The sequence below is a fragment of the Dromiciops gliroides genome, chromosome 6, assembly GCF_019393635.1.
Source record: "Dromiciops gliroides isolate mDroGli1 chromosome 6, mDroGli1.pri, whole genome shotgun sequence".
Classification (NCBI taxonomy): Eukaryota; Metazoa; Chordata; class Mammalia; order Microbiotheria; family Microbiotheriidae; genus Dromiciops; species Dromiciops gliroides.
In genome coordinates this window covers 157372904-157397544 of record NC_057866.1, presented here as the reverse complement: position 1 = coordinate 157397544, position 24641 = coordinate 157372904, and the positions used below count along the sequence as shown (strand labels likewise).

The window sequence follows — 24641 nt, the reverse complement described above, 5'->3', positions numbered from 1 at the left end:
TTCAATAGGAACAAGGAAGTCAGGGTTTGAGAAAAAATAAAATAAAGGCTGTCACATCATCTTCATAATTGTTCTACTTTGAGGTCTGAAGAAGGGAAGGAAACTTTTGTCTCAGGAAATACTTTAGATGTAGTTTTGATCTACTCTTCTTTGCAATGGGGGGTAATGGTTGAGTAGGGGATGGAGAAGGGAGAGGTATCAAGTTGGTAAATACAATAATTTCTTTAACTTGTAAAGAAAGTTTGAAAAACTTTGGATGATTTATTATTATTGTTTATTATTATTATTATTATTATTATTATTATTATTATTATTATTATTATTATAATCCAGCATATACATATCTCATTTGGAGGTACTAGGATTTAATCATGATGTGCCTAAGGAAAAAGAATCTGAAATGGAACCGAGTTGAAAGAGGTAAGAGTGAATTCAGGAGAGAGGGTCAAAAAATTGATTACTAAACTCATTCCTATGGGAAACATATTTCTAGGGGGTAAAATTCAGCCTTTGACCACAGTTAGAAGAGTCAGAAACTGCTCTATTTTAAGATCTTTTTAAAAATTAAGTTTGGAATTATAGCAAGTTTTCCTCCTATGCTATATCATCACCTTTTCCCTTCCCTCAAAAATTCTGTGGCTCTGGATTACCTCTGCGATAAAAGTATGCTCTCCTTACCTGGCCTTGAGAAATCCCTACCTTCTTTCTAGTGAAACTTCCTGAAAGAGGCCTTTCCTTAACCTCTTGAAATTACTTATTAGCTTTCAATATTCCTGGTACTTATTTGACTAGGTACTCCCCCAGTAGATGTCTCTGTAGCCTCGGAACCTAGCATATACTTCATCCATGTCTGTTGAGTCCAAATAATTTCTTCTCTTCAACTTTAAGCCTTGATTTGGGGATATTCATTTCTTTTTCTAAAAGAAAGGAATTTGCCCAATTATTTGAGATTTTCTCAATACAAACTAGGGATCTTTGAAAAAAATCCTTCCACCTCAACTTGCGCCATTTAAATATGTCTCCTTTTGGAGACACCTACAACACTACTTTTGTGATCCTTATCTAGAGAACCCAATCATCAGAAAGAACAATTAAATAGATGAAAGCATACACCCATTTTCAAAACAGTAACTTGATGAGGGCATGAAGTAAGCTCTCTCCATTCTAGGTCCCAGGTTTCCTGTTCTTCACTTGGCCCTGGAATCTCAGAAAAATAAAACTCTGCCCTTAAAAAACAATCCATGCATTAGTATAGTAGAGCCCAGAACTTGAAGGTCCAGTAATGGGGAAAGTATTTGACCTGGACTCAGAGGACCGAGGTTTGGAGGACCTCAGATTTTCCTTGAAGGAAGGCAGGGATTTCTGGAGGCCAGGAGAAGAGGGAATACTTTCCTAACATGAGGGCCTATTTGTACAGAAATCCAGATTTATTGATGGAACCAGGAACCATTTGACTGGAACTGAAATTGAGTAAATAAAGGGGAGTGATGTGAGGTGTGATTGGAAAGGTGAGAGTCATACTTTAAAAGGCTGGGGTGTTTTTATTTTATCCAAGAGGGGAATAGATTTCTGAGGAGGTAGGAGGAGTGGTGGAGTAGCATAAGAGGATAATTTGACATAATCCCCAACTTAATTTTTAAAAATCAGAGGACTGAACAACTTTGGGAAAGTCATGACCTTTCTGGGCTTCACTTTCCTTATCATTAAAGTGAAAGGGTTGGATGGTTTGACTCCTTAGGTCTCTTCTGTTCCTATCATTTTCTGAATAAGGCAAAGGTCTTTGCTCCCTTCCCTTCCCTTCCCTCCAATTCCCTCAACACAAGATACTTCCAAGTAGGTAATTCTCAGACCTTATCAGATGAAGAGACCACACATTGTAAGCCCCTTTCAGAATAGCTATCAGAGGTCACAAAAACCTGAATATTTTTTAAATGTAGATTAACTAAATGAATTCTTAGACATCAGTATAAATGTAGCTATACTGGCTATTATATATAAATGTGGCTATTACTGGAGTTAGAGTAGCTGGACCTGCAAGAGGGCTGATTAAGAAGTCATTTATTTTTAAAAAGTAAACAAACTGAAAGGCTTGCAAACGATGAATGGTGAGATAGCAGCCAAGAAGTAATAAAAAGCTCGAATAAATGAGTCAGTATCCCCTGAGACAACACTAGTTGTAGTCTTACCAGGATTAGAGATGACAAAATGAGTATTCTGGTCATGAGACTGAAATGGCAACAGATCTTTGGGGAGAAACTACCCCAATAATGCAACCCCCTGCATCAGGCTCTAGTGGCCAGTCAATAACACCAAGTGCTTCAGTCCTCAGCACCCCCAAGACAGGGAACTGAATTTGTCTTACTAAGAATCCAGTGCAACTCTGTCTCTGAATCATGTCCTTTAATGGAAACCTAGAACCTGGGACAGAATAGTGCAGATCGAAAAACCGCATTGTAGGGGATTCACCCTGGCCAGAGGAGAGAAAAACACCATGCTGGAGAGCAGCTGTTCATTCATACGTTGATGATCTAAATCATACAAAGTTCAGGATTCTCTTGTGAGAGTGCGTGCACACACACACACACACACACACACACACACACACACACACACACACACACACCTTTTAAATGGAATCCTACTACTCGGGAAAACTCTTTAAGCACAAAAGTCATGAGGTTTCCCATTGCCGAGTGTATAGCAGGTATATCGATTCTACTATTATTGCAGTCATGGTGGTTGCTATTGGTCATCATTTACTGTTTCACTTGTCAAAATAAATGGACATGGACTAACCATTTGGGCCCTTTGAGGCGACCATTCAATCCTGGCCAAACAAAGAATTAGGGCAGAAAAAAAGAAAAAAAAAAAGGTCCATATGTAACAAATTGTTCAAAGCAACACTATGTGGTAGCAAAAACAAAACAAACAAATAAACAAAAAAAATGTGTTGCCATCAGCTAGGTGGTGCAGTGGATAAAGCACTGGCCCTGAATTCAGGAGGGCCGGAGTTCAAATACAGCCTCAAACACTTGACACTTACTAGCTGTGTGACCCTGGGCAAGTCACTTAACCCTTATTGCCCCAGGAAAAAAAAGTTAAAAAAAAAAAACATTAACAAGTTCCCTAATTTTAATTGTTTTTTTTAAATTTCCATTTTACATATAGAACATAGGATCTCCTCTACTACTATGGTTCCAATATGGGCAAAATTTTATTTTACAAAATATCACAAAATACTCCTCCTGCCATCTAGCACTTAGCACAGTGCATGGCATCCAGTAAGTGCTTAATAAATGTCTGAACATTCACATGGTAGCTGATGAAAATGAACAGAGGATGTCTAATGAACCAGCAACCAACCAGCTGTCCACAAATTGCATGATATGAGATTAGATCTTCTGCTATAATTCTGGCTCCTCCAACCAACCAGCTGTGTGACTTTGGGTATGTTATTTACCTTTCTAAGCCTCCATTCACTTCAAGTAAAAAATGAAGGATTAGGGGGCAGCTAGGTGGCACAATGGATAAAGCATCAGCCCTGGATTCAGGAGGACCTGAGTTCAAATCCAGCCGCAGATGCTTGACACTTACTAGCTGTGTGACCCTGGGCAAATCACTTAATCCTCATTGACCCCCCCCCCCCAAAAAAGGATGAAGGATTAGACTGCTATCTATCAAAAGTATGCTGGCTGCCTGCTATACTATATAGACTTCTTTTCCAACTTACAAGCAGAATAAAACTTGAAACATTTTGAGTTGGAAGAATGCAGGGCATTTCAACAGTATCAGTAAGACTAGACTGGCAATAAAAAAAATCACTGGGGGTCATCATCACCTGGTATCCTCAGATTTGTCAAGCTCTGTTCTAGATAAATTGACCATCAGCTATTTTAAAAGACAAAACAGGTATCTTCTATCATGCAACTAATAATAATTCAATTAATTATATCAATATTAATTTAATTACTTGATAATAATATAAAGCCCCTTATTAATCAGTAGGATGTAAGCTTCTGGATGTCTGCTTATATAACAATAATACAAGGGGTCCCCGAAGATCTTAATGCTCTTTGAGCTTGAGACTGTACTAAGACTTTTGGGGACACAGTCACATTTATCCAGCACTCTAAGGTCTGCAAACACATTTTTATCTCCTTTAGTCATGCAACCCACCCTCCCCAGGATGTTGATTCTACAGGTCTATCTTCAAGTTATAGGCAAAAAAAGAAGCTGAGGCTTAGACAGTTTCAGTGGCTTTGTCCATGGTCACAAAGCTACTCATGGAATGGAATGGAATTGGAACCAAAGTTTGGCACTGCATGGACCACATAGGGTTGCTCTTCACCATCCTCTGTCATATGGGCACATAAGGACACATACTTTTCCCCGTTTATAATCATATTCCCAAGTGTTTTAAATTCTGATGGGTTTCTAGGTCTCTTTCCCCTTCTCCACCACTTCATAGACATTGGACTTGATCTCCTAGACTCCTACACAACCCGGGGTCAATTATTATTTTGCCAGAGGGAAAGAGGTTCAATTAATACCTCCCTGACAGAATGAGGTAATCATTCCTCATCAAGCTCTACACAACACCTCTGGAATTCAAAACAGTGAAGGTGGCATTTAAGCCAAAGTGTTTCTCTTCCAGTATAAAAGACGAAAGCATTGATCAAATGGCCATACAGTGTGTCTGGCCCCATCTTTCTGGGCTCTCCCCACCTCCCCCAATGCTTTAATCTTTGCTACCTATGGCTCTGGAATAGCCCTGGATGGAAATGTGCCCTGGATTTATGCTGACCAAGCATGTCAGGCACTTAATTCTTTAATCAGGTAGTCATCTAAGGGAGGGGCTGTGAGAGCCTGAAAGCCGCCCAACCACATTTCCTGATACGGTAGTAACTTAAAACTGCCTTTCGGGAAAGAAAGAGTTCACTTCGTGGGAAGAATGCATTCTAGCATCATAGTGATTATTACTGATATTCTTAAGCAACAGAGAAATAAAAGAGTCCCATTTTGCATCTGGGTTTTGAAGCTGTGGAAGAAACATTATTTGATGATGTTGACAGTTGGCTTGAGTGAAATGGAAAGGGAACTGGATTTGGCATCAGAGGACCTGAAGTTTAAACCCTAACTCTTCCAATTACTACCTGTGTGACTTTGGACAAGTCACCTAAACTCCCCACGTCTTAATTAATTAATTTTCTCACCTGGAAAATGAGGGGATTGGAAAGATGATCTCTAAGGTCCCTCTAATTTCTAAATCCATGATCCTCAAAAGAAGGGGGGGGGGAGCCAATTAAGGGAACCATGAGAGAAAGGGGTCCTATCTTGGCCTTCTCCTCTTGAAAATTATCAATTGGTCAACAAGCATTTATTAAGCTCTTATTACCCTAAGCGTTGTGGATATAATGAAAGGCAAAAGTAATCCCTGCCCTCAAAGAGCTTTCGTTCTAATAGAGTAAACCACATGTAAGTAATTAGGTACATATAAGAGGGAAGGGAAGGAATAGAGAAGGGAGAGAAAAAAAAGAAAGAGGGGGAAGGGAAGAAAGAAGACAGATTAATTTACTTCCAAAACTAGAGAGAAGGGGAAGGGGAAGGGAGGAAGGGAGGAAGAGAAGAAGGAAAGAAGGAAGGAAGGAAGGAAGGAAGGAAGGAAGGAAGGAAGGAAGGAAGGAAGGAAGGAAGGAAGGAAGGAAGGAAGGAAGGAAGGAAGGAAGGAAGGAAGGAAGATTAGTTTACTTCCAAAACTTCAAATTAGATTAACCCATCACACTTTCATTTGCTAGAGAAATAATCCTCTCAAACTAAACCTAAATATTTTTAACCTTCCCAATCACATCTTCTAGTCAAACAAGTAACAACCAAAAGAACCATTCAGCACCAGAATGGACACATTTCCCTCTGAAACTGAAAGTGGCATTTTCTGTTTTTTAAAGAGGGACAATGTATCAAGAAAAAAGTTTCCAAATATTTTAACTTCAGGAGTGGAGGCAAAGGAAAATAAATAAATGAAGGAAAAGCAAAACAATGAAGAGGATAAAAGTTTAGTATTTTTCTTCCCTTCCAAAAAGATCTGGATTTTTACATTGAAAACAAATCTTTGGCCCTACAAGATACTGTTTTTAATCCATAAAACAATGTAGCTGCTTGTTTTTTCCCCTTTGGGGGCACTATTTTAAAAAAATTCATAACACAGGATGCACTTAGGTCAACTATGAAATCAGAAAAAAATAGTTTAAAACTCAAATGACATAAGCAATACCCTTCATCCTCTTTACTGTTCACAAGAAAGGAAGAGAATCTACTTCTGGAGCTAGAAAGGAATTTCCCAAGCAGAAACAACTTAGAAAAAGAAAACAGGGAATAACAGAAATGCCATATTTTTCACGTAGCAACTCACGTTTCTCAAGAAGTGTCATTCCTTTGAGACTTAGATTCCTTCTGAACTGTGTGCCTGCTACTGCTCTGCTCACCACCACCACATGGAAAATTTTTGTTATAGATAATACTGCAGCACAGGGCTTGGCAGTTACAAGCTGTAATCAGAAAGGTTCAAGAACTAGTGTAGATGAGATAACAACCAAACGCATTTTACTGCAACAGTCTTAGCTTCTTTTTTCTTTTTGGGGGGGTGTGGGGGAGAGCCAAAAACTACTGTGGAAACTGTAGCCTCATAATGGTATGCATTTAGCAAGAGTTTTGTCTTAAATTTTGGAAACTAAAGATTTTTTTTCTACGTTTGAACAGGAAAATTGATTCTAACAGGAAAAAAAAGACAAATTAAGGGAGATCCACAGTACCTTTCCAATTAATTCGCTTTAAGCTTTTATAGATATCTGTAGCTTACTGGTCTACATTTAAACTGAAAAACTACATTTGAACTTGGAAAAATATTTGAAAGAAAGATGAATTGGTCTTAGTTTGGTATAAAGTTGAGTTCACAATTTTTTAAATCAGCTAGTCTTCTATTAGAATACATGTCAGAATATATGTATATATACACGTATATGAAATTTTTTTTTATCACTTCAGGCTGTTAAATAAGAAAATGTCTATAAAATGCTTGGCAAACCTTAAATATATTTATGACAGTCTCATCCTTAAGCATTCCACTTCTCCTACCATCACCTTAAACTTATATTTAAAAAAATAAACACTCTATTCATTTCTATCCTTCTGACTTCTATAATTTCAGAGTATTATTTAGAACTGGAAGAAACCTTAGGAATCCTCACCACCTTCATTTAAAAAAAAAAGTCAACAAGGTAAGTATGCACAGTCAAGAGTGAAGCAATCCCCCCTTTAAAGACAACTCAGAAAATAAATATAATACCAGAGAAAGGCACTAATAGTTCACCCCTTCATTTTAATGAGGGTGCTACTGGGATAACTGAAGATCTGTTAATAAAAGAACCAGTAAGTCCTACTTAACCACCAATAAACAAACAAAAAAGTAGCAAGTATAATTGCCTCTTTCTTAGTGTGTGTAGCAGGAAGGAAAGGAGTTGAGGGTTAATAAAAATGATGGCTGAATAAATACTTAGTTGCAATAATGGATGGAATAAACCAAGACTTGAGACACAGAAATGTGACCCTGTCCAAGGTCAAACAGCCAAGTACAGTTTGACCTATACTTGGTGGATGTGAATCAGGAGACCTGAAACTGACTTAAAAGCTCCTACCAAACTGTTCAAAGTATCTTAATGCAATACAGTGGTATTCTCATTTCTTCCCAAATGACATTCGCAACCAGGCTAAAATGGCTTCCAAAGTCCAGAGTAAGACACCAAGCCACACAGGGCAGCCAGCCCTGGTCCTTCCTGATTAAACTCAGAAGCAACGAATCAAAGCCTCCTTTATTCTGACTTCACAACACTCTATGTTCTCTGTTCCTCTCCCCGCCTCCCTGCCTTGTCAACTAACAGCTTTGCCCAAATGAATTATATGGTTAAAAACAAGCATGAAGAAATCTTAAACCCCACAAATCCTTCAGAATTCTCATAGCCCAGGTGACCAAACAAGGTTTATTTTGTTTTTGCTTGTTTGACCTTTTTTTTTTATTCCTTCCCAATTTGATACAGAAAATTCGCTTGGTGTCAAATTTCAACCTGGAGCAAGAGGTCAGGGTAGATACACAGACTCCTGACGGGACAGGGTTATGATTGATGTTCAACCTCAGCACGGAAAAAGAAACAGGTTTTTAAAATACCATATGACAATGGGAATGAAAATGGATTTTATTAACCCAGCTCCAGTTCCATAGTTGCAACTGTCTGCCCACCAGCACCTTCAAATTCAATGTGTCTTTAAAAGGAAAAGAAAAAAAACACAACTCCTATCCTCCCTCCTGATATTCCTATTTTCATAAGATTATAAGATTTGGATCTAGAAGAAACCTTGGAACCAGCTAAAGTGAAAATTCCCCTACAATACTCATATCTTAACAGATGAAGAAACTGAGGTTAAATGAATTGAAAAAAGTTAAACCAGAATTGAAGCTGGGAAAATGAACAGAAGTCTCCCAAATGCAAATTCAGTGCTCTTCCCCACTAAATGTCTTTCATGGTACTATCATTCTCTATCCTGATCAACCCCACCAAAATCCTTCCCCTTCAGAGACTGACCTAGCCTCATATAACTCCATCTAATCCAATCCCACACAACATGTTTGGTTTGGTTTGGTTTGGTTCTGTTTTGTTTAATTGGTTATTGTCCTCAAAGAGGCTTCCTTCTTCTGTAGGTTAAGGGTGACAGACATTTAAGTATAAACATGATTATTTCAGGAAGGAGAAAGTACTAACAAAGAGAAAGAATCAGAGAAGGCTTCCTGTAGGAGGCAGTTCATGCCTTGAGGGAAGGTAAGAGTTCTAAGAGGCAGTAGAGACAACCCAGTACAATAAAGTCATGGCCAACACCCATGGAAAACAGGACTTGGAATGATGAACAGCAAGGAGCAAAGTCCCTCCTTTGCACTCTTAGACCAGTTAATTTTTTGTACCACTTATTTGGCAATTGATTATTTACTGCCTCGTGAAATCTCTGTGTTCTCCAATTGTTACTTGTTTCCTGCATTACTTAAATTTTCACACATTTATGCCTCATATACCCAACTAGATTTGTTGTTGTTCAGTCGTGTCCAACTCTGTGACCCCATTTGGGGTTTTCTTAGCAAAGATACTGGAGTGGTTTGCCATCTCCTTCTCCAGCTCATTTTACAGATGAAGGTAAGTGAGGCAAACGGGGTTAGGTGACTTGCCCAGGGTCACATAAGCTGGTAAGTGTCTTGAGGTCGAGCTGAACACTGTCTTCTGACTCCAGGCCTGACTTTCTACCTAGTTACCCTCCTAAAAAGAGTGGGTAGAGTCCTAGGGCTGGAGTAAAGAAGACTTGGATTTAAATCTAGACACTTTCTAGGTGTGCGACCCTGGGCAAGTCACTTGACCCCTATTTTTCTCAGTTTTCCCTTCTGTAAAATAGGAATGCTAACAGGAACCTGTGGTTGTGAGGACAAAATGAGATGATATTGGCAAAGCCCTTTGCAAGCTTTAAAAGCATCACCTAAATGCTAACTATTGTCTTTATCATAGGACCCCATAAACCACTTCAATTAAGTATCTGCTGGATTTTTTTCTACATCACAAAATATCCAAATGACACCAGATTTCTCCAGCCTCAAGTGTCTAGTGTTTTCAATATTTCTTATGTGCTACAACAAAAGCCAACAAGAAAAACTAATGATACTGCAATGCAGAACAACAGAATTTGAATCAAATGGGGGTGTTAGGGACCATTCAGTCTAATCTCTTAACAGATTATCAAACAGAGGCCCATCAAGGTTAAATTGCCTAATACAGGCAATGGTATGGGACAGCTAGGTGGCACAGTGGATAGAGCACCCGCCCTGGATTCAGGAGGACCTGAGTTCAAATTCTACCTCAGACACTTAACACTTACTAGCTGTGTGACCCTGGGCAAGTCACTTAACCCCAACTGCCCCACAAAAAAAAAATACAGGCAATGGCAGAGCTGTAGTCTTAGGTGTTAGACATGTATGATCCATAGCATCGGATTACTTTTTTAAAAAATTAAAATAATATAGTGTATAAGTATATTGATGACCGTGTCTCATATTTGAGCATTAGGCTGTACTTACAACATGGGTAACTCCTAATACAAAGATTAAGTAATTTGGTCAAGATTACAGAACTGAGATTGTACATATATAACCTATATCAAATTACTTGCTATGTTGGGGAGGGGGGAGGAAGGAGATGGATAGAAAAAACTTGAAACTAGAAATCTTATAAAAATGAATGTTGAAAATGATTTCTAAATGTAACTGGAAAATAATAAAATATTTATATGGGGGGAAAAAGATCACAGAACTTCCATGTGTCTGTAACGATTGGAATGACGCCACCTGCTGGATACTTACTGTAGAAGAGTTCTGCCCATGAAGGGAAGGTCTTTGAGGGCAAGACCAGGAGTCAGGAAGTGACGTGGGCTAGTGGGAGGAGGAAGGAAGAGACTGGCGCTCAGTCTCGCGCTCTCTTTCCTCTGGACTCTGGTGGAGAGCGGAGCTAGAAATGTGCTCTCCCTTTAATAGATAGGAATATAGGCCTTTCTCTCTCTCTTTACCAAATTCTTATTCTCCTTAATAAATGCTTAAAAGTCTAACTCTTGCTAAAGCTTATAATTTATTGGCGACCACTCATTGGCTATTTTAGACAGACTAGCTAGATTTGATTATTGACAAAGCTATTTTAAAGTTGTGTTAAGCTCAATTTTGTAGGAAATTTCCTGGCTGATTACCAGTATCCACACATCAACCCCTGAAAAGACTTCCATTCCACGACTACACCTAGAGGACATCTGAGAAAAGACTTTCAGAGACTTTAAATGAACAGTTTTGATTTGTTCTTTTTGTTGGTTTTTTTCTCTTTCTGTTATAATATACACCATCTGTAACATGTATTCTCTGCAGAGGCCCTCCCTTTGCAAGACTAATGTCAAAGCGTCGGTTCATGGGGACAAAAAAAATCGCCCCTCTGGACAAAACTTTCCTCTCTTCCTTTTCTATATTGTTGTTCACATATTATTAGTTAGCAATAGTTATTATATTGTTTTTACTGTTCCGTCAAGGAAACATTTTGTTTCTTGAGGAACAACAGGGGGGACTGTAACGATTGGAATGACGCCACCTGCTGGATACTTACTGTAGAAGAGTTCTGCCCATGAAGGGAAGGTCTTTGAGGGCAAGACCAGGAGTCAGGAAGTGACGTGGGCTAGTGGGAGGAGGAAGGAAGAGACTGGCGCTCAGTCTCGCGCTCTCTTTCCTCTGGACTCTGGTGGAGAGCGGAGCTAGAAATGTGCTCTCCCTTTAATAGATAGGAATATAGGCCTTTCTCTCTCTCTTTACCAAATTCTTATTCTCCTTAATAAATGCTTAAAAGTCTAACTCTTGCTAAAGCTTATAATTTATTGGCGACCACTCATTGGCTATTTTAGACAGACTAGCTAGAATTTTACCCCTTAACATGTCAGAGGCAAAACCTGGGTCTTCCCAACTCTGAGTCTGGTCCTTTCTCTCCACTGAACCAAGGCAAGGGCCATCTGGATTGTTCATCTTTATATCTTCAGGACTTAGCACAGTGCCCTACCTGGTCTGTGCCCCACAAAGATCTGCTGACAATGACCTTGGGACAAGTAGTTCCACCTCTAAGCCTCAGCTCCCTCATCTGCTAAATGGGGATAATAAAAGGAAAACATCTTGCTCTGTAAACCAAGCACTGTATAAATGTGAATTATGATTGTCTATGTACTGAATTTGAATGTAGACCAAGAATTGGATGGGCTCCTTTGTTCTTTTTTTTTTTTTCCATTTCAGCTTCAAAAAATACTTTAGGTTAGTTCATTCCTTAAGTGTCCATTCCAGAAACCTTCTGTGGCAAAACACACTGAGAACATCAGTTCACCTGTCAGCTCTATTCCCATGTATGACAGTAACAGCTCCCACTGGCACAGCCACTGAGAGGCAGAGATTTCCAAGCATTTCATCGAATTAAAATACGATAAGCTAAATGACTACTTTCAATACTCAACAAACACAGCCACCCATGACCAATCAAATGTTCAGAAACAACCTAATTGATAAAGCCTAACAAAAACTTGCAGTATTATGAGTGGTATTTTTATTGGAGGAAAAAGGAGCCCTTAAAAGAAAAATTACTAAAAGAGCAGCACTATTCAACAAATACCACACCAAACTAAAAATGTTTCCAAAAGCTAGCCCATGATCTCTAAGATGTCAGCTTTCAGATGTGGGGATTTGGCAAATTTTACATGAGATCTTGGGTAACTTATCCTTAACCTCAGGAACCAGAATAGTCTGTTCCAAAAAGTCTTACAGTTATATAGGGCTTTAAAGTTTGCAAAGCTTTTTAATGATAGTTAATATTTATATATCATTATGTGCCAGGCACTGTGCTAAGCACCTTAGAATTATTGTCTCATTTGATCCTCACAAAAACCCTGGGAGGTAGGTGCTCTTATTATTCCCATTTTATAAATGAGGAAACAGAGGCAGACAGAGGTTAAATGATGGGGGCACAAAGCTAGTAAGTGTCTGAGGCTGAACTTGAACTCGGATCTTCCTGATTCAGGCACTATACTACCTTTACATATTTTATCCCACTTGTGTCTCAGTTATCACACCATTAGGCAATTTTCACCATGCCCACTGTACAAATAGGGAAGGTGAGGCTTAGAGGTTAAGCGACTTGTCCCAGATCACACAGCTGTTAAGTGTCAGGGACTAGATTCAAACCCACATTTTCATGATGTGATTTTGGCATTTAATCTACCAAATCAGATAACCACTGAAAAGTAAAGAGGAAACAGGACAAGTGTGATACTAATATAAATTAACATGGACTGCTTCCTGATGGTTTCAGTTTCCTTGATAGTAAAATGAGCTCAGACTGGATGGTTTCCAATGTCCCTTCCAGGGGCTTTGACTTATGACTCGGTGAGTCTTAAAATAGTCCTTTTTAATTAATAATTCACTTGTACAACTCACATCAATTACAACCAAGGGTTAAAGAATCTCTGGACTGCTAATGGCAAAATCAAATTTGCAGCTCATGAGGGGAAGGGAGCTGCCAGACACCCCTCACTGGCATCCCAACCAGGGGCTTCCAAAACAAACAGACAAGACAGTGGGAATCCAAAGATACTTCTGAAACCTATGCAGGGCTGGTATGTGGTCAGGCACCAGGTGTCAGACATGTGCCCCGGCCCCCCCACCGGGATATTTCTGTTTTCAGGCATACTCCCTGGGCTCAGACAAATTGGACAGCTGCTATGCAGACAGAACCCAAGCTGGGTGCCCAATATAAACCCCAAGAAGTGGTTTGGACCCCATTCTTGAGCCAACTGTCAGTGAGCAGGTCTCTGGGCTCTGGAGCCAGAAGTGGATTCCCCCACCCCCTGCAAGCACACACCTGTCTAAGAACTGACAGTCAATCCAAGGAAGGAGCCCAAACCTGGTGTCTGGGCTTAAAACAAGCATACAGGAGGACTCCTCTGCAGGTGGAAAGGCTGCCCATCTGGGCCAAGACCAACCACTATGTTTCGGTCTTAAATATTACCCTACCTAGAATTTTAAAGACCTGTTCAAAACATAATGCACACTCTCCAACAGAATTTCAAGAGGAAAAGGGAGCTAGTGGGGTATAGCAGAAAAACTCACTCCGTCTGAGTCAAGGGCACCTATATCTGAATTCTGACACTGATAAAGTCCAAGTCAGGCAAATAACAGAGAATCATAGATGTAGGGCTGAAACAGAGACCTTAGCTTCCACAGAGTTCAATCCTGTTGTTTGACAGATGAGGAAATTGAAGCAGAGGAAAAGTTTTGACATATTTGACATATTTGGCCACAGAAACATAAAAGTAGCAGAGGTCAAATTGGAATCCAGATCCTCTGACACCTTCTTGGGGCCCCACTTTCCTCATCTGTAAAACGAGAGGTTTAGAGATGTTCTCTAGAACCACTCCCTTCCCCCCCCACCCCATTTTAACTTTTTAAACCCTATAACAAAAGCCTCTTTACATAGCATCATAAAGGAAGAGGGTTCTGCTGATTTGTCTGAAAATAACATGGGAAAGTTTTATGGCAGACCCTCCCTGTGGAGAAGGCTAAGGTTTCATTCTTTGGAACCCTCAGTGAAGCTAATCTGTATGTGAATGCCGCTGGAAGAAAGATTAAAAATAAACAAAGGTTTAATATCCAACATAATCAGAAAATAGTAATGTGGTAAAGGAGCAACGAAGATGTTAAAGAGAAGGGTTTTATTTTTTTAGAAAAGCCAAGAATGGGGCAGATGAGAAAAGACTGACCCTTGGGTAAACATGGGCATTAAAAAAGACAAAACCAAAGGAATGAAAGAGAGGATGGGAAGGAGGTCTTTGCACAATAAAAGGAAATGTCTCACTTTATTTAATATCACTCTAATTAAAAAACACACACACAGTAACTCCAGAGGGGCCTGAATAAACTATATGAACATACCTGTGAGGAAAACACCTTTTTTAGAAAACTGACATTAAAGTTACTGACTCCCCCCAATCATTAGTGTTCAAGCTCTCTCTCTCTTTTGTTTTTGTTTTTGTTTTTTTTGGTGAGGAAATTGGGGTTAAGTGACTTGCCCAGGGTCACACAGCTAGTGTTAAGTGTCTGAGGCCAGATTTGAACTCAGGTCCTCCTGATTCCAGGGCCGGTGCTCTATCCACTGCACCACCTAGCTGTCCCTTGTTCAAGCTTTCTTGCAAAAAGTTTGTATTTTGCTTCTCAGTGTATCTGTATTATCCTCCCACCCCCTCAGTAGAATTTTAAACTCCTTGAGGGCCAGATGATGCTAACTGATTTGAAGTATGGTTTTGGAGCAGGAAAGGATCTTAAATACCAATTAGTCCAACCCTTTCATTTTACACATAAGGCAACTGAGGTAGAAGGTGGGGGTGAGGGCTGAGGGGAATCGAATAGTCCAAGGCCCCACAGGTAGTAAGTTGTAAGTAACAGAGCTGGGATGCCAATCTAGGTCTCTGGACTCCAGATCCAGAGCACTCTCCTGTGGTCCATGCTTCTTTCCTTCACTTCCAAGCTGTCTTTACACAGTATAAAACTGTGAAAAAGCAACTCTGCTCTTGCAATGGCTTTCATCCAGAAAGCAAGGATCTTCCTTTCCAAAAAAAAAAAAAAAAAGAAAAGGTGGATTTTTTTTTCTTTTTCCAGAAGACAAGTATAAGCACTGCATCAATACAGGAGCATGTCTTTGGAGTTCAAAGAGCATTTTATCAGGTGCCATTCTGATAGACAGACACCAAGACCAAAGGGAGACCTGAAAATGATGAATCTTTCTACTCAACCAATCTGACAGCTATGGCATATAAATAAGGCCAGATATAAGCTGGGGAAGTGTGGCAGAGTAGATAATAATAGCTAGCATTTATGTAGCTTTTTAAGGTTTGCAGTGTTTGACATATGGTATCTCATTCGATCTGAAAACTTGTGAAGATAAAATCAGACAAACATATCTAACGATTGCTATATAAAAGCTAGCCATCACCAGAATGGTAGTAGTAGAGAAAACTGGGTGAAGTACTAGTATTATCCCCTTTTTGCAGAAAAGAAAACTCAGGTTGAGATTGATTAAGTGACTTAACTCAGTGTCACATAGTTACCATGTGCTTGAATCAGGATTTGAAGCCAAGTCTTCCTGACTTTAACACCTGGATCAATTATTCCCCTTCCTGCCTCCCTAATCAAAACTGACTCCAGTTTGGATTGAATCTCCACTCTCATGGCTATTAGCTCTAGGCAAATCATTTATCCTTTACCCTCCAAGTACCTCAGTTAAGTCCATAGGTCTTATTTAAGTCAGAGACCCGTTGTCATCTGCTGCCACACTGGGAGATGCCCCCTCAACACTCAGTCATAACCCACATCATAATCCACCTCCTTATCCACCCTTTCCCCTCAATTCCTGGTTAATACCATTTTACTCCATCAACTTTTTTATATAGCTTTTCCCTTAAGGGTAGATGACATTTCAATTGACCATTAAGGTTTACAAAGTACTTTCCTCTCAGAGAGACCTGGTTAGGTAGGGAATGCAAGTATTGCTGTTCAGTCATTTTTTCAGTCACATCTGACTCTTTGTTACCCCATTTGAGGTTTTCCTGGCAAAGATACTGGATTGGGGTGGGGGGGCAGCTAGGTGGTGCAGTGGATAAAGCACCAGCCCTGGATTCAGGAGGACCTGTGTTCAAATCCTGCCGCAGTCACTTGACACTTACTAGCTTTGTGACCCTGGGCAAGTCACTTAACCCTCATTGCCCTGAAAAAAAAAGATACTGTAATGGTTTGCCATTTCCTTCTCCAGCTCATTTTTATAGATGAGGAAACTGAGGCAGACAGCTAATAAGTATCTGTGGCCAGATTTGAACTCAGGAAGACTCATCTTCCTGACTTCAGGCCCAGCACTCTATCCACTGTATCACCTAGCTGCCTGACAAATATTAATTATCCCCATGTTATAGATGAGGAAAACAAGGCCCAGAAATGCTAAGTAATTTGCCCAACCAAGGTTAAAAACAATAAATGTGAGAGAGCTGGAAATGAAATCCACAGGTCTCCACAGTCCAATGTTGTTCATTCTATTACACTGTCATAAGATCTCTTTGATCTATCTTCAATGTTCATTTCTGCTCCATGGCCCTGTCCCAGCCTCTACACACACAGCTGTGGACATTCCTCCTAAGGGAAGCCTTTGCCCAAATATTTCAGTCAACACCTAGGTCTCTTTCCCTTCTGGTTATAAGATTCAAGCCTGGGGTCTCTTGGATTATGATGGTGGTGTAGCTATGTGACATTTGTTAGAACAGGAAGACGAGATGCGGTAAGCAGAGACTTCGTGTGTGTGTGTGTGTGTGTGTGTGTGTTTTTATGCTATACTGACTTGAACATAAGAGGCACTTCAAAAATAGTTGTCAAATTGAATTCTGCTGTGTGCAAATCATACTGGCTTAAACATACACTGACTTGTGTTCTATTTCACTCTATCCAGCAATTTTTCTCAAAACTGTAATCTGCATGAGGGCAAGAACCTCTATTCTGTAGCATCCTACAACCAAAGCCTGAAGCTCTAGATCCAAGAAACACTGGAGGCCTCACAGCATAGTGGATACTACGCTGGCCTTGGATTCCATGACCTTGAAGCAGACAAGTCACTTAACCTTAATGACCTTCATCTATAAAATGAAGCTTGTATCTGCTGTGTTTGTTGTAAGATTCAAACATGATAATAAATGTCAAGTGCTTTGCAAACTTTAAAAGGGGAAAGGAATAAATATTTATTAAGCATCTAGTATGTGCCAGGTATTATGATGAGTGATTTTAACAAATATTATCTCATTTGATCTTCACAACAATCCTGGTAGGTAGATGCTGTTACTATTCCTATTTTACTGTTGAGTAAACTAAGGCAAACAGATGCTAAGTGACTTGCCCAGGGTCATACAGCTAGTAAATGTCTGAAGTCAGATTTGAACTCAGGCCCAGCACTCTATCCACTGAGCCACCTAGCTACCTACTTTCCATTCTAAGATTCTTTTATTTTAATTGATGCAAACCATTGTCTGAGGTAAAATTTGAACTGGAGTCTTCAAGACTCTGGGCCCAGCAGTCTATCCACTGTCCAAGCAGTTGCCTTAACACTATTTATGATTATTGGATCTAAGCCATTCCTTTCCTATTTTCACATGTATACAGTCTTTCAGAATTTGCCCTGGCATACTCACTGACTTATCAGAGGCAGGACAGTGTGGTATCAATAGTAAGAAGTGAGTCAGAAGGTCTGGGGTCAAGTTCTTGTTTGACAAATCTCTAGCCAAGTAACACCAATTCAATCCCCTTCCTCCCCCTTGCCCTCAAACCTACTATGTAAAAAACAAGACAACTCCTATCTGTAAGGACATCACAAACTAGTAAGACTACAAGACACACACAAGTATATGAGAGGGACAAAGGAGAAATCCACTCTTCACTCTCCCTCACTCCACATTTCTAGTCAATGACCAAGTCTTGTGTATTTGACCCCACAACATCTATCACTACTCATCCCTTCTTTCCACTCATCTTGCCACCACCCTAGTTTGGACCCTTACTCCCCCTTACCCAGGCTATTGCAAATAAGCTCCTAATTGGTCTCCCTCGTTCTTGATCCCCCCCCATCCTAGAATCCATTCTCCACAGTTTCCACAATGGCTTTCCTAAAGCACAAATCTAACCATGCTACTCCCCTCCTCAAATTTCAGAGGCTACCTGTTACCTCTGAATTAAATCAAACTCCTCTGTCCAGCATTTAAAGCCTGTCACCCCAGTCTACCTTCTAGGCTTATGCCAACTAGGCTATGAGCTCCTAAAGCCTTCGTATCCCAAGCACTTAGCACAGTACCTTGCACATTAATAGAGGGTGCTATAAAAAATTAAAAATAAAGGGTGCTAAATAAATGTTTCTTTACTGACAATCTACTATTTTACAAATTCAACTGGCATCCCTGCCGATCTTCACACAGATGTCCCTCCTCCCCTCTCTTCTTCTTGGAATGCCAGCAATGGAGTCAGAAGATCTGAGTTCAGGTCCAGACTCTAATGCCTATTAGCCTAATGAAAATGACCAAGTCACTTACCCTCTTTCAGGGCTCCCAGGCAATTTTCTAACATTATATTTTATAGACCAAGAAAGGTTCCTCAAGAGAAGATCCCTGGGGCAGCTGGGTGGCACAGTGGATAGAGTACCAGTCCTAGAGTCAGGAGTGCCTGAGTTCAAATCCGACCTCAGACACTTGACACTTACTAGCTGTGTGACCCTGGGCAAGTCACTTAACCCCAATTGCCTCACCAAAAAAAAAAAAAAGAGAGAGAGAGAGAGAAGGTCCCTTTGCTGATGAAATCATGGATCCAGACAAAAAAACAACATTCAACAAAACAACATTCATCCTATTTCATGGGATTATTTTCAGCACATGTGGATGAGTTAATGCAAAGGCCTGCAAATAAAAGGCTGTATGTAAGGCTGGGGATTCTTACCCAGGGCTCCTAATGTATTAGACAACTAACCCCCGGAGGCTAGAACCATTCATTTTCCACTATGCATTCTGTCCTCTAGGGAGCCTTGCTAGTAGAATGCTCATTTCAAGATGGCCACACACGTTAACCAGACAAGCAAAGCAGGGATTTAAATTCCTATATATATACATTAACTGTCTCCATGAATCCCCTTCCTTCATCCAAACTGTTTAAGAAAGTCAGGACACAGCTATGTTTGATGATGTGGGTGGTTCTTTACACTACCTTCCTCTCTCTGGAATTTACTCCCTGAGTCACTATCCAAGCCTCAGTTTCTCCATCTGTAAAAAGGAGTGGATAAAGGGGCAGCTAGGTGGCGCAGTGGATAAAGCACCGGCCCTGGATTCAGGAGTACCTGAGTTCAAATCCGGCCTCAGGCACTTGACACTTACTAGCTGTGTGACTCTGGGCAAGTCACTTAACCCCCATTGCCCCACCAAAAAAAAAAAAAAAAAGGAGTGGATAAGGCCTGGACCTGTAATCCCATTGGTATAGCAAATTCCCTCTCCCAATTCAGGTCAACGCCTTTTCTGCAATTTACAACCTTAAGCAGTTGTCTAGGGCAGAGGTGTCCAACAGGAGGCATGTGGCTGCCTAGTGTTTGTAAACCAGATTAAAATGTAATTGGGAAACATTTAACAAAATCAATAAAAATACAATATTCTGTTGTTAAGTAGTTTTCAGTCTTGTCTAACTCTTTTTAACTCCATTTGGGGTTTTCTTGGCAGAAATACTGAAATGGCTTGCCATTTCTTTTTCCAGCTCATTTTACAGATGAGGAAACTGAGGCAAACAGAGTTAAGGCACTTGCCCAGGATCATACAGCTAGTAAGTGTCTGAGGTCATATTTGAACTAGGGTCTTCCAGACTTCAGGTCGGGTACCTAGTTGCCTACAATACACTATAGATAACGTTAATATGTGATTTTCTAAGTCAATATGTGGCTGGGAAGGATACCACTGGTCTAGAGAGAGGTGAAAGGACTTGCCCCAAAGTCACAAGCCAGTATGTATCTGAGGGGGGACTGGAATCAAGATCTCCGTGGCTCAAAGGAGCTCTCATTTACTACTCCCAGCCTACCTGATGACACTTCGACCTCTAAACGTCATAATTGCCTACAAAAATGACCTTTCAACTCCCTAAGTTTTGGACGAAAGCAAAATTATTTGCTAAGACAATCAGACAAAAGTGAAACGAAGGAAAAGGTAAGACCATGCTAATTAGGTGGAATTTGTAACATCGAGCCTTTCCTAAACAGTAATTAATTTTTACCAATAAATACAATTCTGGAAGAAAAGTAAACCAGAAACTCACTGATGAGACATTGGAGAGGTTGAACCGGACTGCTACTTGACCATGCTGCGTTAAGTAAACAGTAACTTTAACTTAAATCCTATCATTTAATCATAAAAAAAGGTAAACATCTACCAAGAGACACAGGTGCCCAACACAAAAATTTCTGATCTCTGAGGACCAGTAAAAAGGTATAGGAACATTTTTATAAGAAAAGCACGTAGCCAAGACAAAAGTGTCATCCCTTCCCTTTTCAGGAAGCAGTGGTAAAGACATCAATCAGTTTAAAAAAAAAAAGCTCCAGGAAGCAGGATCCTGGAACTCCCTGAATAGGACGCAAATCTCCACTTTGGTCAAGCGGGTTCTTTCAAGGAATTGTTTTTCCAACAACTCTAAAGGTTTGGCGAAGAAACAGCCCCTTGTATCAATTACATGGATACTGTTTTTAATAGACTCCGGTGCCCAAGGAAAAAAGCCCTTCGGAGATCTCGCTTTTGACAACAGCAGTCCGCCTCCTACCCTAGGTGACTTGACGGCGCATCGGAGGAGCCCGAAATACCAGCCTTTCCCGGGGTGAGGAAATTAATCAATGTCTCAGCAAACCACCATCGATTCCTTGCAAAACAAAAACAAAAACAAACCCCAAACTCTAGTGTCACCTCGATCCTGCATTTCTGTTCAGCAAACGAAGGGTCCTACTGAAATAATCTGTCCCTCCGATCCCCCTAAGATTGCCAGTTCTCCTTCCTTCCCCCCCACCTCCCCACCCCCACCCCCACCCCCAGCGCAGGGAGGGGGTGTGGCAGGGAGCAGGGGGGAGAATCCTGCAGAAAAGCAGAAAAGGGGAGACGGAAACAGAGGAAGAGCAAGGGGGGAAGGGATAGGGGAGAATTCATAAAGAGTTCCAAAACCTTTTTGCTGTAAAGGGGCTGAGGGAGAACCGGCGGGGGGGGGGGGGCATCCTCATACTAATACGCGTGTGTGCCAGACTCTAAGATTTCAAGATGCATATTCTAAAGAAGAGCTTCTCTTCTCTGCCCCTCGGGAAAGGGATAATAAAAACAATAACAGCCCCCCTCACCCCCTTTTTTTTCCTTTCAGAGAACTCTCGGGTCTGGGTCTTACGGCTTTAACCCGTAAATGACGTAGTCTGCAAGAGGGAAGGGAGAGAGGGATGGGAAGGAGGAAGGAAAGTTGCTGGAGAAAGTCTCACGTCCGTGTGCCTGTGTGTAAGTGTGTGCATGTGAGTGTGTGTGCATGTGAGTGTGTGTGCATGTGAGTGTCTGTGTGTGTCTGGCCAGAGAAGGGGGCTGGAGGCTGGGGGCTTGGGGGAGGGGGGGCTGGGTGAGGGTGGGAAAGCAACCGAGAGCGGCCGAGCTTGGGTCTCATTTTAAGACAAATCCCAGGGCGCACACGCACGCACGGTCGGCGGTTGCCCTTGCCCCTGCCCCGGGGGACCCGGGGGGAAGCCGGGGAGGGAGAGACAGATGCAGAGGCAGAGCGCCCGCCCTGGGACGGCCGGAGCCGAGGTGCGAAGCCCGCTCCAGGTAGAGTGCCCGCGCGGTACTTACGTAACGCTTCAACTTCTTCTCCGGGGGGGATTTTCGGAGCCATCCCGAGCAAACCACTTCGCCGCCGCTCATGGTGAGCGAGTGTCTCCCAGGCTCCGCCGCCGTGGCCGCTGCTGAGTCTTGAGAGGGTGGGGGAGGCAGGGGGCGGCCGGCGGCAGCAGCAACACCGACGGTCCGAACCCTCTCACGCCCTACGGCCGCTCCGGCCTCCTGGGACGGCCGGGGAGGAAGGGCAGGCGAGCGGGAGGAGAGAGGGAGAGGAGGGCGCCTCTGCGGGCTCCCCAGCAGATGCGGAGAGGAGCGGCTCTGGAATGAGCCGGGGCTGGCCGGGGAGCGCACTCCCCCTCCCGGGCTCTGCTCTCTTTCTCTCCCTCCCTCCCTCCCTCCTCTTTCCCTCTCCCTTCCCCGCCCCCCGCCCCTGTCTCTGCTCCCGGCTCACACAGACATGAAAGGAGGCTCCGACGGAGTCCGCCCCTCCCGCGCCTCGGCCGCCGCCGCCGCCGCCCAGCAGTCGAGACCGTCCCGCTGCCCGAGCGCGGGGGACGCGCGGGGAGCCGCGAGTCGGAGCCCGACCTCGAGCCTGTTCCCCGCCGGCCCGCCTGCAGCCGCAGCCCCCGGGCGCGCCCCGCTCTGGGCAGCCGCCCCTGCGTGACTAGCGTCTCCCGGAGACTCTGCCTGGAGTCGGAGCCCGAGCCCCTGGCCTCCCCACTCGCTCCACCCCCTGCTGGAGAGGCTACACTGCACACAACACACACACACACACACACACACACACACACTCACACTCACTCTCTCACACACATACACACACACACACACACACACACACACAGACCTTCACAAAAGCACCCTCCCTCTGTCTCTGCAGCCCCCGGTCTACTCCTTCCCAAGCCTTTAGGGAGGGCGCCCGGGAGCGCGAAGGCAGCCCAGGAGCGCAGGGGCTTTGGGAACTGGGCAGCCACCAAAGTTCCACCGTGAGATCGCAGGGCCCCGCAAGGCCCTGGAGCGGGGATTAGCTGGGGGAGAACCGCCCTGGGGCTGGGGAGGGGGCGAAGGGGTGGGAAACCCTTCCTTCTCTCGTCTCCAGTGGAAGGTGGAAGAGTGAGGAGGGGGCCAGCAAGCCCGGCGCAGAGCTACGGCGAGACTCTCCTCCCTCCGCTCCCCTCCTGGGAGTGGATTCCACAGACCTAGCCCTCCTTTTTCCTCCTCTGCCCCCGCCCCTACACTTTCTCTCCCAAGATCCAGCTCCAGCCTAGGCGTCGGTGACAGGTTGGACACACTCCCCCACCCCACCCCCAACTCCTACCCCTCCCCCTTCTGGCTCTCCTTCCTCCCACCCCTTGCCTTTTCCCACTCCCTCTTCCTCTCTTTCCTCCACCCCTTTCCCAAGTTTGGCCCCTGGTGGTTGTTTCTCCCTGTCCGGACTGAGAGGCCAAGACTTTCCCTTGAAACTCAGCCAAAGCCCTTTCAGCTCAACAACAAGGGCAGAGCTGAGAGACAGGAGGGAGGAGAGGCACTCTGGGATCTGTAGTCCGAGAATGGCGAGATGTCTGTTTCCTTTCCTCCCCACTTCCCCGATGGGCAGAAGGAGACTCCTATGGAGCTTCCATTTGTCCTGAAAGTTGGAGGCCAGGGCCCAACCAGGCAGGCACACTGAGAAAGGAAACTGATCTAAGAGGAGGAACGGTCAGGGGAAGGCGGACCCTGAAATAAGAAATCTCAGTTTTTGCCATCCGGACGTTATGTTTAACCAAGTTCTTTTTTTTTAATGTGGTTGAAAGGAAGTTTTGGAATTTTCTCTGGGGAAGAATGTGCAGAACGGCCCAAAGAAGTCTGTCCAAACTATTGGGGGCTGGAGTTGCTTCAAGTCCCTGCCCTTGGGTGGGGGTGGGAGGGATAGAGGAGAAAGAATGAGACTTGCTCACCCCCCCCCCAACCAGAAGAAGAAATGATGCCTAATCTAAGACCATGGTGAGATTTTTTTTAAGTTTTTTGGAAGGAAAGAATAAACTAATTTAAATTTAACCAGAATTAAATTGAAGAAAACTTAACTCCTGTTGATTTACTGAGCAGAATTATAGATTTGGAAGAGAAACCTCAGTCCAGGAATCCACAACAACGATAAGTATTTAGTTAGGCTTTTGTGTGAGGCACAAAGATGGAAGCTTTGGAATCAGAAGTGACCTATAGCACATATCTTGCCTCTGACAGTAGCTATGTGAGCATGTGAGCTAGTTTCCTCATCTGTAAAGGGAAAACTATAATACCCGTAGCATCTCCCTTCTAGGGATCAAATGAGATCGTGCACGTGAAGTTCTATGCAAATCTGAAAATGCTCATTAAAGATCAGCTATTATCATTTCAATGACATTTTATGATCATTCCCCTCTGTTATCAATTTCTGCTACTTTTTGCTTGTGCTGGCTGAGAACCAACTCCGAAGTTTTTGAAAAAACAAGTTGTACCTAATGTTTATGGTTTGGTGCTAAAGTCCATTTCATAATAATGAGGTGTTTTGTTTTGTTTTCCTGTTAATACCCATAAGCCTGGCTTTTAAAGACTGAAAATTTCAGCTC

General features: G+C 42.5%; 1 protein-coding gene across 4 annotated transcripts in view; it reads right to left on the bottom strand.

The window, feature by feature from the left end:
* Positions 1 to 22431, bottom strand: part of GAB1 (GRB2 associated binding protein 1) — a 181471-nt gene extending 159040 nt beyond the window's left edge. For all 4 annotated transcript variants that reach the window (XM_043973057.1, XM_043973059.1, XM_043973058.1 and 1 more), the window contains exon 1: positions 22066 to 22431. In XM_043973057.1, the coding sequence (XP_043828992.1) occupies positions 22066 to 22137 (72 nt within the window). In that variant the 5' untranslated portion in view covers positions 22138 to 22431. The remainder of the gene's footprint in view (positions 1 to 22065) is intronic.
* Between the last annotated feature and the right edge of the window lie 2210 nt (positions 22432 to 24641).